Raw genomic sequence first — 14,670 nt, 5'->3', positions numbered from 1 at the left:
TTTTTTTTAAATTTGGTGTTTTTGCCGTAATTTCCACATTTCCTGTTTCGTTCTGCCATCCATTTAAGACGAACACCAGCAAGGGAAAGGTCGTCGAAAGGTCTGCAAGATTTTTTTTATTTTTTTGCTTTTTAATATTCGCCAGGTGTCCGCGCGTAGAGTGGAAAAAGAAGCAAAACTAGCTTTGCTCGAGAATCACGCGTCTGCAACTGTGTCTCTTTCTCCTAATCATGTAACGCACACATTGTAATTTTCAACGAGATGTACGTCGCTTTGCAGAAAAGCGTCTGCCAGATGAATAAATGTAAATGTAAATATGTAAATGCAGCGTAGCTCTGATGACATTGCTGCTTAAATTGTTGTGATGCGCGAAGGTAAGCGGCACCGACGAGGATCCAGATGCGAATCAATCAGAGCGCGGTACTCATCATCAGCACGTTGACCTCGAGCGTCTCCCGTACTTCGAAACGCGGTACGACCGTCGGCCCGGCAGCGGATGAGCGACGCGGCGATGCGGCCACTTTCCGCGAGGCCTTTTTGGCAGCGAGTGGCGCGGAAAGTTTAGCGGCGTGGGTTTCACGGGTTTGGAAACTTCAGCGTCCACGATCACGCGACGGCTGCTGAGAAGAAGCGATTGATAGGAAACCAAACCAAGCGGGGTTGGGCGGGGGAGCGGGGGGGGGTTAGGCCGCTTAGGACGGCGGTTTGGCTCAAGTGTGACCAGCGAGCACCAGATACCTCCCTTCGAAGGCAGAGCTGCAGAAAGCATAGAAACCATGTAAGGGCAACGCGCGCCCGCCGTGCGCCGGATGCTCTGCTCGCAAGAGGCGATTCGAACGACAGATAACTGGTCACCAGAGCGTCACGTTTTTATTAGGTTCCACTCCTTCCTCAACTTAATGCGGGGGCGGGAGGTTCTCCGGGGGTCCCGGGTCTCTCCGGGCTGCGATAACCGCTCGCTCGGCTCTCCGATTCTATTCAACCGCCCCGTTTCCACGAGTTCCTTCCCCTCGGCGCTGCGAAAACACTTGCTTTTATTGTACCGCTCACATTTATTCACTTATCAGACGCTTCCCTCCAAAGCGACTTCCAATGAACTCTACGTAGTGTTATCAGCCCACACGCCTTATTTACCGCAGTGACTTGCACTGGGTCACTCATATATACGTCAGTGGAACACACACACACACACACACACACACTATGGGGGAACCTGAACAGCCTGTCTTTGGAGTGTGAGAGGAAACCAGAGCACCCGGAGGGGACCCACACAGACTGGAATTTGGCATCTCCCAGAGGAGACCGCGTTGTCGTGGAGACTAATCCCAGTGTTTCGTTTCCTATGTTGGAAACACCCTCGGGGTTCTGCATCATGAACCGTTAGATGCTGTCTTCACAGATCGTTGATATAGTCCGTTAGGTTGATCGAGAAGTTCTGGTATTTATAGTACACACACACATTTTCAGAACCGCTTGTCCCATACGGGGGGACGAGGAACCAGAGCCCACCTGGTAACACAGGGCGTAAGGCCGGAGGGGGAGGGGACGCACCCAGGACGGGACGCCAGTCCGTCGCAAGGCACCCCAAGCGGGACTCGAACCACAGACCCACCGCAGAGCAGGACCCGGTCCAACCCACTGCACCACCGCATTTATAGTATAAACTCCTTAATCAACCTAACAGACTATATCAACAATCCATGAAGACGGCATCTAACGGTTCACGATGCAGAACCCTGAGGGTGTTTCCAACATAGGAAACGAAACACTGGGATTAGTCTCCGCGACAACACGGTCTCCTCCGGGAGATGCCAAATTCCAGTCTAACAACAACAGCCATGGAAGTCTACATGACTTGATGAACCCACACAGACTGAGCGGGGATTGAACCCATGCCCTCTCGCACCACCCAGGCGCTGTGAGATAGCAGTGCTACTCGCTGTGCCACCAGGTCACCTTGTTGACCACCTGCACCTGGTGGCTCCTCCCAAAACACGACTTCATTGCAATCCAGCGCTTGTTATACAGCCTGAAGAAGTAAAGAGAACGTTGCTGTGCTGTTCATTCACGTTTCGTTGTTCTTGTGTTTTTTTACCTCCGACAAGGCCGGAATATGATTCAACACCTCGTGTTCCTGTTGGCACTTCATACCGGCGCCATTCAGACCGGAGGATCTCCGGCACAAGGTAAACCTACGGTGCCGTTTCCCCGACAACGCGTCCACTTGGGAACGTGATTCCTTCGCACCGACTCTGCGTGCACCTACCGGTGTGCCGTACGCGGGTTTTTTTTGTTAAACTGCGGTATTGGACTCGTCCACCGAGTCTCCATCCGTCCTCGATGTCCATCTCTCCACGTGTCGATTCGGAGAGAAGCGTCATTGATTCGTTTACGTGACACTTTTCTCCAAGGAGTCTTACAGTGTTAAGGTACCTACCGTTATTCACCCATTTACGCAGCTGGGTAATTTTACCGGATCCATTCGGGGTAACTGACTGAAGGTGGGATTCGAACCTGCGTCATTCGGATCCGAAGCCGGTAGCTCCTACCAGCTGCCCCTATTTGTACATGAAAACGGAGATGAAGCAATAATAGTGGGTGGGTGGGTAGAGGGGGGGTTGGCAGGTTCTTCGTTCTAAAAGTCTTCCAGTCAGACGAGAAGGACGTACCTCCTGCCTCCGCATCTTACACCAAGCGTACGGCGTTCAGCGTCCTCAGACTCACCCGGAAGGACCTAACCCCTTCTACCCTCCTACCTTCATTCTGGAACCTTCCAGACGTTTCACTTCCACTCTGAAGAGGTGGAACAAGTGAGCACCAGACACCACTTCTCCACCATCACCCATGCGGTTCAGGCGCAGATCCGGAATGTTCCTGTCGGGAGAGCGACTTTGGAACGACCCAAACAGAAGCCCCCCCCCCCCAGTCATGGACGCATCACCTGTCATCAAGGTGGACTCTTGAGTTATGTCCTAAAATTATACTGCTGACCTTACGGTTGGGCTAAAAAGCAACATTTCGTTGAAAGAGAGAAACACGTGAAAACATTCGGTCATCGTGTGAGGGAGGGTGTGGATTTCACGCCTGGAGAAGCTCGCGTGCCTGCAGTGGTCACCCTCGCACTCCCGACCATCCCGCTTCCCTCCTCTGCCTACAGCGGGTCTTCCTCTGCTTTGCTCATGAATGCCACGAAGAAACACCAGCAGGGAATCATGGGTACGGTGCATCACCGCAGCGGCGCGTGGGCACCGTGAGGCCTCCTGGCGCTTGGGTTGCAGGTTCGAACACGCGTCGGTCCGTGCGGAGTTTGCAGGTTCTCCCCATGTTCCTGCGGGATTCCTTCGGGTGCTCTGGTTTCCTCCCTTTATCGTAGCTACGGCGTGGGTTTCTGTCAAAGCGACCCGTGGGGTGAGCTGAAGGACACGTTATTGATCTTGATTTAGGGGTAAAGGTGACTCGAGTTGTGAAGAAATGAAGATACTTCAGCTGAGAAGCCTTGGAAATGTTATTATATGCAAGGAAGCCTAGCGATGGAGCTTCCAGTTGCGTGCACTGGATGTGCAAAGCAGGGTGGAACAGTGGTGGCAAGTAGTGCTGCTGCCTCACAGCACCTGGGCGGTGGGAGAAATACGGGTTCCAATCCCTGCTCGGTCAAAGCGAAGTTTGCATCTTCTCTCTGTGTTCCTGTGGGATCCCTCCAGGTGCTCTGGTTTCCTCCCACAGTCCGGAGACGTGCGTTTCAGGGGAACTGCTGACTCTGAATGTCCCTGGAGTGTGTGCGCCTGCCCTGCGATGGACCGGCAAACCACCCGGGGTGTACCCTACCTCACACCTTGTGTTTCCAGGACAGGCTCTGGACCGCTGAGACCCTGCAGTGCTCGAGTGACAATTAAAAAAATCGTCGTCTTAATCTTCACAGTTTTGCTATATGAGACCTGCTGTGTGCTGATGGTCAGATACACCAGCGATAGCCCTGGGTCCTTGACCTGTGACACACTCGCATCTTCTGCAGCGACAACTTCTGAGCGTAGTCGTGTTTCGTGTCGCACCAGCAGCTATAAATACCGTAACAAATGTTACTTTGACACATGTCTCTGTATGAATACCGTCCTCCCCAAATTAAAGCTGCACTTCTTGCCTCCTGTAAGCAGGGCTTTTGGGGGGTTTTGGAACCATGATGTTGTGACGCCGTCACTGTCACTTGTGGCAAGAGCCCTTTGGAGCAGGGGAGTGTCGATCAACGCCGCACAGGTCTCAACGAGAAGAATCGGGCCACAACCCCATGGCAGACACTTTTCTCCAAAGCGACTGCCAATGAACTCTATGTAGTGTTACCAGCCCACGCACCTTATTCACCGCGGTGACTTACACTGCTAGATACACTACTTACACTGGGTCTCTCATCCATACATCAGTAGAACACACACACGCTCTCTCTGTCACTCACACACTATGGGGGAACCTGACCAGCATGTCTTTGGAGTGTGGGAGGAAACCAGAGCACCCGGAAGGCTTACACTGCTAGATACACTACTTAGACTGGGTCTCTCATCCGTACATCAGTAGAACACACACACTCTTTCTCTGTCACTCACACACTATGGGGGACCCGAACAGCCTGTCTTTGGAGTGTGGGAGGAAACCAGAGCACCCGGAGGAAACCCACGCAGACGCAGGGAGAACATACAAACTCCACACAGACTGAACAGGGGTCGAACCCATGTCCTGTCACACCACCCCGGTGCTGTGAGAGAGCAGCGCTACTCGCTGTGCCACCATGCCATAGCAGCTGGTGTTGCTGCCTTTGAATCCAACGGTCGCAGGTTTAACCCCCCACCTCCAGCTGTAGTACTTGAGCGAGGTATGTACAGTAAATTGCTCTGGTAAAAAATTACCCAGCTGTATAAATGAGTAAATAACTGTAACCTTAACACTGTAAGTCACTTTGGAGAAAAGCATCAGCTACATGAATAAATGCTTCCAGGTGATGTTTTCTGCATCTTTTTCCTTCCTGTCTGCTTGTCCAGGCCAGGAGACCAAGCTGTCTTGCATCAATGATTACATCGTCACGGTAAAGTGTACGCTGGGAACTCCCGGATATTCGGACGACGCCAAAAACGTCTCGCGTCGGCTGGAATTCCAGCGCGATGATGGGTACGGCTCCCCTCTCCTTTACCGACGTGATGTTGAGCGCAGGACTAGGTGTAAGTGCTGAGCGCCACCGGCCTCCAGGCAGATGGAGGTGCGCTGCTGAGCGAGACACTCGTCCTAAAAGGTTATATGACGATGAGAATGTCGTTATTAGCTCTAAACTGACTTAGAAGTCGTATTTCTTCTAGAATGCCCAGGAGGGGGCGGGGGGAGGGGGGGGCAGCCACTGGCACTTGGACCCCCAGAGTTTTTTTTTTCCTCCCTCAATTTTTTGGTTGTGAGTTTTTTGTTCCTTTCCTCCATGGTCAGTAGGCATCATTATAACTTTAATAAAAGCACTGATAATATATTGCTCTAGTCTGTAGTCAATTGTTTTCTTCGTTTCTTTGCCTGATGTATTTGATTTTTTCCCTATGCCTGTGTTCAAGTGCTCTGTGTCACTCCGTGAGAAGAGCGCTCTACAAAAACAAATTGAATTGAATTGAACTGAAATCACATTTTAAATTAAATGAATTTAATTGAAATAAATTGAATTAAGATGAAATGAAATAGAGGGGGGTGCGGTGGCGCAGTGGATTGGACCACAGTCCTGCTGTCCGGTGGGTCTGGGGTTCAAGTCCCGCTTGGGGTGCCTTGCGACGGCCTGGCGTCCCGTCCTGGGTGTGTTCCCTCCCCCTCTGGCCTTACGCCCTGTGTTACCGGGTAGGCTCCGGTTCCCCGTGACTCCGTATGGGACAAGCGGTTCTGATAATGTGTGTGTGTGTGTGTGTGTGTGTGTGTGTGTGTGTGAGAAATGAAATAAATTGAATTTAATTTAAATAAATTTAATTGAATTGAACTGATTTGATTTGAATTGAACTGAATTGAAATCATGTGGAATGAATTGAATTGAAATCAATTTAATTGAAATTAATCGAATTAAGGTGAAATTAAATAAATTGAGTTTAATTTCAGTGAAATAACTTGAATTGAACTGATTTGATTTTAACTGAATTGAATTGGAGAGATTTTAATTGAATTGAATTGATTTGATTTGAATTGAATTGAATATACCCTCGTGGGGGTGCGGTGGTGCAGTGGGTTGGACCGGGTCTTGCTTTGTGGTGGGTCTGGGGTTCGAGTTCAGCTTGGGGTACCTTGCGATGGACTGGCGTCCCGTCCTGGGTGTGTCCCCTCCCCCTCCGGCCTTACGCCCTGTGTTGCCGGACAGGCTCCGGTTCCCCGCGACCCCGTATGGGACGAGCGGTTCAGAAAAAATGTGTGTGTGTGTGTGTGTGTGTGTGTGTGTGTGTGTGTCGTTTGTTCATTTGGACCTCAAATCTCGGTCCACGAAAAACTGAAACATTACCTTACATTCTCAGTTACTTGAAAGCCATATTAAGAGTTTGCCAGTGGTAAATGTTCAAAACTGTATTAACAAGAGTTTTGTACCCTGCAAAAGCAAAACAACAACAAAATAATCAGGATACATCGCTGCTGTAAAATTTTGAACCTTATAGGGATGGTCGCTAATCTTGTACGGAATATTCAAACAAACTTATAAAAGAAATAAATGACCATGATTTACACCCCAATTCTTCTTCCCTGCTTGGTTTTCTCAGTGTAACTTACATTTATTTATTTATTTATTTAGGTGATGCTTCCCCCAAAGCCACTTACAATGTTAAGGGTACAGTTACTACAAGCTTATGTTTATTTACCCATTTATGCAGTCGGGTGATTTTACTCGAGCAATTCGGGGTTCGTACCCTCCTCAAGGGTACTGCAGCCAGAGGTGGGAATTGAACCTGCAACCTTTGGGTCCGAAGCCAGCAGCTGTCCCCCTACTTGGGCTTCACGTATTTTTTACACCTGCGCTACTTGTCGATTTCCTCTAAACAACGTGCCGAACTGGTCCTTACGCGTCGTCGTCGCCACGCGAGAAACGCCGATTCTCATTAAACGACCGTTTCGTGGTAAAACGAAGGGACGCGAGGGCCTCGCGCTCTTTGCTGTCTTGTTGGGCTGCGGGAACTAGCATCTGCATCATTTCGATGTGCTGACCAATGATGTCATTTTCCCAGAATGAAATTCAACTGCCTGCTTACGGAAACGGCGGATTATTTCAAATGTGCGTTCCGCTCGTCGGACACATTTACAGACGGAGAGCGCTTCGTGATAACCCTCTACAGCGCAACTCATTCCAATGGCACCGTGCTGGAGGAAGTGTACAGACCAGTAAAGCACGGTAAGTACCTCGCTCCTCCGCCCAGCAGATGGACGGCCTGGAATTTTGAGCCCCGGTATGAAAGCTTTGTGAAGGACTTGCCACAGCAGACTGTTTTTACAGCGTAACGTTACCACGGTACGAACCGAATCCTTTTTTTTTTTTGGGGTCTGTGGCCGAGTGTCTTTTCCGCAGTGTTTTGACAGCTGCTTTCTCTTCCCAGTTAAACCGCTAACGCCATGTAATCTAACCGTCCGCTGGGTCTCCGACGCTTACGTATTAACTTGGGATCACGGCTATGAAAGCATTAAACCTCCGATCTTTCTAATAAAGTACCTGCAGTACAGACTCTCGTACTACAGAAGCGGACGGCCGGATAAGGTGAGGTGTTATTCAACCAAATTAATTGATTTAAAAAAATTTCTTTATTCATGTGATTCGTTAATTAGGGATTGTCTTTATTATGCAGCGGAGGTGTTTCATTTTTTTTTCTTCGCAGGGGGTGGAAAACCATTTGTTGAACAAGTCGATTCGCATCGCCGGAGATGCGTTAGAGCCCGACACGGAATACGTCGCGCGGGTTTGTTCCGGTCCCGCCGGGACCCATTACAGGGGGGAATGGAGCTCGTGGAGCCAGGCTGTCCAGTGGAGAACGAGGAAACGCAAAGGTACCGCTCATTTACGAGGATCAGGCCGATGTCGCCAAGATGCGGCTTCGTTGCGAAGGACGGAGGTCACTCAAGGCCTCGCGCTTTTCTCGAAAGCGACTTCCGCAGTTGAGGTTACAGTTGGGTCATTTTTTACCCGAGTAATTTAGGGTAAGCCCCTTAGTCAAGAGTACTAGAGTCGGATGTGAGGCTCAAACCTATAACCTTTGGGTCTAAGGGCAGTCACACAAACCACCACCCTAGCAGCTGTCCCCAACGGTACCTTGCTCAAGGGTACTACAGCGCAGAGGTGGGACTCAAACCTGCAACCTTTCGGTTTCTTTTCCCAAGCCGTGACCCCAGACAGCAGCGGGGATTTCAAGGTCTCTGGGACCGCCTTCTTGTGCGTCCCGCTTGGCATGATGGCGTTGCTGTGCTTCTGGCGGAAAACGAGGTAAACGACATTGACGGCAGAGCGCGCGAGAAGCCCTTTCCTGGGCGACGGCCAATTTACGGGACGCTGTACCGCGTTGCAGGTCCGCGATGAACGCGTGCTCCCGGGTGCCTTCGCCAGCCCCCTTCTTCCACTCCTTGTACAGCAGCTATAAAGGAGATTTCCAGGTATCCATCCATATTCGCTCCTCTCCCCTCATTCGGTGCGTATGGTGCGCGTGCGGGATTTCGGAAGCGCCTCCGATTTCGTCTCACGAACGTCAATCCGTTGCCGCTGCAGAGATGGCTGGTGTCCCAGGGGAACCCGGGAGGACCGCTGAAGGTGGACGCCCAGAAGATCGACGCGTTGACCGAAGTCGGGCCCGTGGACAGCAGGGGGCTGCTGGCCCCCCCCCACCACTCGACCCACCGCCCTGCCGCGTACGTCAACCCCCGTTCTTGCTCCGGCGTCTCCTCCGCTCAGGCCCAGCGGGACGCGCTGCTCCCGGAATCCTTCCTGACGGGCGGCTCCTCGGAGCCCAAAGGTCCGAGCCACGACGAGCAGTACTGCACGCTCCCGGGCGTCCGCGACGACCTCGTACCCTGCGCCGCCTTCGCGCTCCCCTCCGACGCTCGGAGCTGCAAGCGCGACCCGCACCTGGACGCGCCGTAGACGTCCGCGCGGCCTGCGACGCCGCGGATGTCCGACGAAACCCCGTTTGCACAGTCCGATGAGCCTTCATCACTTTTTTTATTATTATCCTTAGAATTTTCCTGTTTAATGTCTTCATTGTGCTATAATTTTGCATTAAATATTAATAGTCTAACGTCACTGCTGAAAGGACATCGCAGGAGACGGGGGCTCGCGAGGAGGGCGGCTGCTAGTGAAGAGGTTAGAACCGATGACCATCGAGTCACATGTTGTAGGTTCGAATCCCGGCTTTGGATTCAGAACCCCTGAGCAAGGTACTTATCCTAGATTAGTGTAGCAAAATTGCCTGCATGAGTAAATAATCGTAGGTAGATTAATGATGTCAGTAGCTTTGGGGAGAAAAAACATAAGCTAAGCGAATAAATATAATTGCGTGGAGGTGAGTGTGACTAAAATGTGAAATCGGTTTATTTGTTTTTTCTCTGTGATTTTGTTGAGTTTTTAAACATGATCGGAGCGTTTGCTCCAGTGATCGTTTTCCATTACCGCTGTAAGGGTTGTACATAAGCCTTAAGTCAGAGTAATTCTTTTTATTTCGTTCGGCGTGAATAAAAACTTCAGAGACAAACGATGGATGGCTGAAAATGAAATTCTTGCCAAACGATGTGTGTCGTGTCTGTTTGACCCGCGTCAAGCTGCAGATTCCTTGCGGCGATTTTACCGCCGGGATCAAATGTTCGATAAAGTCTGCGTGATGCGGAAACGGGCCTCGGATTGTATAAGCCTTGCGTAACTTTGTTCTTAAATTTAAAAAGCTCGCCGCACGTTCGCTTGCTCTTACGCCTGCCGGTGCAAATTATTGTAAGAGCTATAAGAGCTCGACACTCTTGTAGAACACAGAAAAACAGCGCAGCAACTCGATGAAAATGTCGGTAAAATATGTGATAATGTCACGGAAGCCCTTCTGAAGACTCTTGACGAGACGTTGGCCCTAGAAAGAAAGAAATGCTGCCTTATGACCCAAGGTGGTAAACATACAGCCGTTATGTTATTATATTATATTATATTATATTATATTATATTATGGGTGGCACAGAGAGTAGTGCTGCTGTCTCACAGTGCCTGGGTGTGCAAGAGGGCATGGGTTCGACCCCCACTCAGTCTGTGTGGAGTCTGTGTGGGTTTCCTCTGGGTGCTCTGGTTTCCTCCCACACTCCAAAGACATGCTGTTCAGGTTCACCCATAGTGTGTGAGTGACAGAGAGAGAGAGAGAGAGTGTGTGTGTGTGTTCCACTGATGTATGGATGAGTGACCCAGTGTAAGTAGTGTATCTAGCAGTGTAAGTTACCGCGGTGAATAAGGTGCGTGGACCAGCAACACTACATAGAGTTCATCGGAACTCACTTTGGACAAAAGTGTTGGCTAAATAAGTAAATGCAAATGAAGGTATATCACATATCCAGTTTCAGTAACCACTTAGCCTGAGCTGGGTTGCAGTAAACCAGAGTTTATCCTAGAAGATTCCAGTGGAAGACTGGGGGGGGGGGGTCCACCCAGTATGCTATATTTTATTATATTATATTATATTGTCACTGTCTGTCTGAAACCGCTTGTCCTGAGCTGGGTCGCGGCAAGCCGAAGCCTAACCCGGCAACGCAGGGCGTACGGCCAAGGGGGGAGGCGACACACCCAGGACGGGATGCCAGTCCATCGCAAGGCACCCCAAGCGGGACTCGAACCCCAGACCCACCGGAGCGCGGGACCCGGCCAACGCCGCCGTGCCCCTGCACGCCGTATATTACATTGTATCACGTTATATTATATTATATAAAAATGATGAAGAGAAGAGGAGCGACAGAAGCCGGGGTACGCAGTACACCGCTGTGTGGCGAGAAAAGTGCACCATCCTTGCACCAAGAAATCTACTTTAGTTATCTACTCCATCGCTGATGTGCGTGTGTGCGCGTGTGCGCATGCGTGCGTGTGCTCTCTCACTACTACCCAATCAGCAGAAATCTTGAAAGTACATGTAAACACTGAGATCAAAGCTCGGCACCCGAGTGCGGAACTATATATAAACTGGTGTCACAACCGTATCTCATCATCAGCGAAACCGCTTAATAACCTTTTAAAGTCGTGTGTTCGTACAAGCACTCCTTCATTTGTGTTTGGTGAAGCCAGCACGATGCCCAAATATCAGAGCGACGCTATTACAATACAGGAAATGGACGCAAGGTTGCTGGGTCGAATCCCATGAGGGGAACTGTTTGAGCAGCTGTGTCTTTGGTGGCTTTTGAGATGGAAAAAAATCCACTAATGAAAAAAGGTAAAATGACAAAAGTGCTGGACCGCAGTCCTCCTCTTCGGTGGGTCTGGGGTTCGAGTCCCGCTTGGGGTGCCTTGCGACGGACTGGCGTCCCGTCCTGGGTGTGTCCCCTCCCCCTCCGGCCTTACGCCCTGTGTTACCGGGTAGGCTCCGGTTCCCCGTGACCCCGTATGGGACAAGCGGTTCTGAAAATGTGTGTGTGTGTGTGTGTGACAAAAGTGCCAGTTTTGCCGGACATATAAGCAAAGCTGATCTAATGCATCGGTAGGTGGATATATTTGGCTGCGGATGTGCAGTAGGGTTTCATCTCAATATTGGACTCAATCTAATAAACGCCTTCCGTATGTGGGATGGTTCCCGAAGATGCTGCGTCTGAGGATGAGTGCTCTGCGGTTCATAAATCCGCGTGTTCTAGAAAAGCTCCCGCCTCGACAGCAGTCGTATGTCTTCGTCTGCGAGAAGTGCTTACTCGCACCCGAATGAGCACCTGCGCTGGGGGGCGGCGGCGGAAGAAAAGTGGAGCTGGAACCGAAAGTGAACTGTAAAGCGTGGAAAAGAGAAAGTGAAATGTTTACCTGGGGTGAACAGTAAAAGTTACTGCAACAGCTGGGTAATTTCACTGGAGCAGTGTACGGTAAACAGGTACCGCTCCAGGGCAGCTGGCGGGGCAGCGGTTACAGCTGCTGCTGCCTTTGGCCCCGAAGGTTGCAGGTTTGAATCCCACCTCCAGCTGCAATACCCTTGGACAACCTACTCACCAAAAAATTACTCCAGTGAATTTACCGTGCTGTATGAATTGGTAAATAATCATAGGTCCCTTAGCAACACGAGCTGTTTTGGAGAAAACTGTGACGCAGCATGAGACGTCACTCGAACCCACAACCTGAACGCAGCAACTCCGATGAGCATGCTGCGCTGCAAGGGTGTTTCGTGTGTATTTCTGCCCCGGCGTGTGGTATTACTGGTTCATATTATTAGCAGATGTGCGCCGCAGCACATTCGACACCCAAAAGGCTTCACCCTTTCATTACCGCGCTACGAGCATCTCGGCCTTCTGATCAGCAGGTCTGAACACATTCGTACCCAGAGCCGCAGGGATCGTCGGGCTGCACTTCGGCTACGAAATTCCTCTCTTTTCTCGAGTCCTTTTGAGCGCTACCTAGTTCTCCGTCGCCAAAGACGGTATTTTCACTGAATCCTTCAAACAAAATTTCCCTTTAATACTCCAATATCTTCCTGCATTTCAATTTTTAAATGTATAAAAAGAAATTTCAGAAGCTCTTTTCGTGTTTGGATAAACAGTAAAATAGCCTAATGACCAGGTCCGGTCTTAGTGATTGCAGGCCCCCGATTTGGACCATTTAGGTAGGTCCTCCTGGGCGTGAGATTCTTTTTGTTGTATTAAAATTATAGCAATAATTATCACACTTGAATTGCCCGAATTGTGGCGGCACGGCGGCACAACGAGTAGCGCTGTTGTCTCACAGGACGGGGGATGGTGTGAGAGGACATGGGTTCAATCCCTGCTCAGCCTGTGTGGAGTTTGCATGCTCTCCCTGTGTCTGTGTGGGTTTCCTTGGGGTGCTCTGGTTTCCTCCCACACTCCAAAGACATGCTGTTCAGGTTCACCCATAGTGTGCGAGTGACAGAGAGTGTGTGTGTTCCGCTGATGTATGGATGAGTGACCGAGTGTAAGTAGTGTATCTAGCAGTGTAAGTCACCGTGGCGAATCAGGTGTGTGGGCTGATGACACTACGTAGAGTTCCTTGGAAGTCGCTTTGGAGAAAAGTGTCTGATAAATAAATGTAATGTAAACTAGTCTTGGACCCTCTCCCTCTGGGTTAGGCTCCAGACCACTGCAACCCCCATTCAAAGAGGTGGTTACTGTAATTTGGTAGCACAGAGGATCTCATTGAAATAGCCAGTCCACACGAGGAGTTACACTCCAACTCTGGAGTTTAATCCAAATGTGCACTCTGTTGCCCTCTGGTGGGTTAAAAAGAATTGTTCTAGAATAAACCGGGGCAATCGGTGTGGACCAGAGGCTGAAGTAAATAAATGTTCAAAAACAACAGATGCCATTCGGTTTATTCGTGTGTTTGCGGCTGCAAAAATTTCAGATGAAGCTGCTAAATGAATAAATGTAACGCTATACTGGATAAAAAATATAGTGATTGAATTTAGCAGAGACTTTTGCCCAAAGCATCCTGCTCTTGTTCAGATGTTTATAAATCTGGGTAATTTTAATGGTACAACTTGGATTAGGTATCTTGCTCAGGGTTACTACACCTGGAGCTCAGATTCAAACTTGTAACCTTCAGGGAAAGGCTCTGCAACACCAAGACCCTGGTTAAGACAAACGGTTGAAGGAAATGGAACAGAAAAAAACCTGACAGTGAATTTCTAATTTAGTACAGCTTTAACTGAAGTTTATACAGAATAATTTGAGGATATGAGTGGCACAGCGGGTAGCGCTGCTGTCTCACAGCACCTGGGTAGTACAAGAGGACATGGATTTGACCCCTGCTCAGTCCGTGTGGAGTTTGCATGCTCTCCTTGTGTCTGCGTGGGTTTCCTCCCACATTCCAAAGACATTCTGTTCAGGTTCCCCCCTAGTGTGTGAGTGACAGAGAGAGTGTGTGTGTGTGTTCCACTGATGTATGGATGAGTGACCCAGTGTAAGTAGTGTATCCAGCAGTGTAAGTCACCGCGGTGAATAAGGTGTGTGGGCTCATAACACTACATAGAGTTAATCAACGAAATGTTAACATTGGTGTTACTAAGCTTTCATTGCCACTATGTCATCAGTGTATTTCGAGAAAATTGACCTATATTTGTTCATTCAGCTGACGCTTTTCTCCGAAACAACTTATAATGTTAGGGTACCTATTCTTTCATACAAGTGGGTGATTCAAGGTAAGTACCTTGCTTAAGGGTACCACAGCTAGAGGTGGGGCTTAAACCTACAACCTTCCGCTTCAAGGGCACCAGCTCAAACCGCTACACTACCAGCAGTCCCAGCTCATAGGAAGACTTCTGCTTCAACTGTGTTGGTGAATTGAGAACTCAAGTCTACTGGGTGATTCCCCAAAAAATGAGTGAATTCTGCACCCTTCTGGGGCTCCACCATCCAGGGCCGGTCTGGGTAATCCTATTAAAGGCCTGTCGGGCTGCGTCATACGCACGTCTAGCGCAAACACACTTCGTGCACTGTGGGGATGCACCTGAATATGGACATTTATCAAGCTTGTTATAC

At 49.8% G+C, this 14,670-nt stretch overlaps 1 protein-coding gene across 1 annotated transcript; it reads left to right on the top strand.

Moving 5' to 3' along the window:
- Positions 1–65: 65 nt before the first annotated feature.
- On the top strand, positions 66–9,687 carry LOC108923897 (interleukin-21 receptor-like). The gene is made up of 9 exons (XM_029246999.1): positions 66–100; positions 2,106–2,186; positions 5,028–5,154; positions 7,215–7,378; positions 7,581–7,738; positions 7,857–8,025; positions 8,356–8,458; positions 8,541–8,625; positions 8,738–9,687. Exons 2-9 carry the CDS (start codon positions 2,114–2,116, stop codon positions 9,107–9,109), a joined length of 1,251 nt encoding a protein of 416 aa, XP_029102832.1. The 5' UTR covers positions 66–100; positions 2,106–2,113; the 3' UTR covers positions 9,110–9,687.
- The last annotated feature ends 4,983 nt before the right edge of the window (positions 9,688–14,670 follow it).

Source organism: Scleropages formosus, chromosome 20 (genome assembly GCF_900964775.1).
Source record: "Scleropages formosus chromosome 20, fSclFor1.1, whole genome shotgun sequence".
NCBI classification, from domain to species: domain Eukaryota; kingdom Metazoa; phylum Chordata; class Actinopteri; order Osteoglossiformes; family Osteoglossidae; genus Scleropages; species Scleropages formosus.
This window is presented reverse-complemented; position numbering and strand designations above follow the sequence as displayed.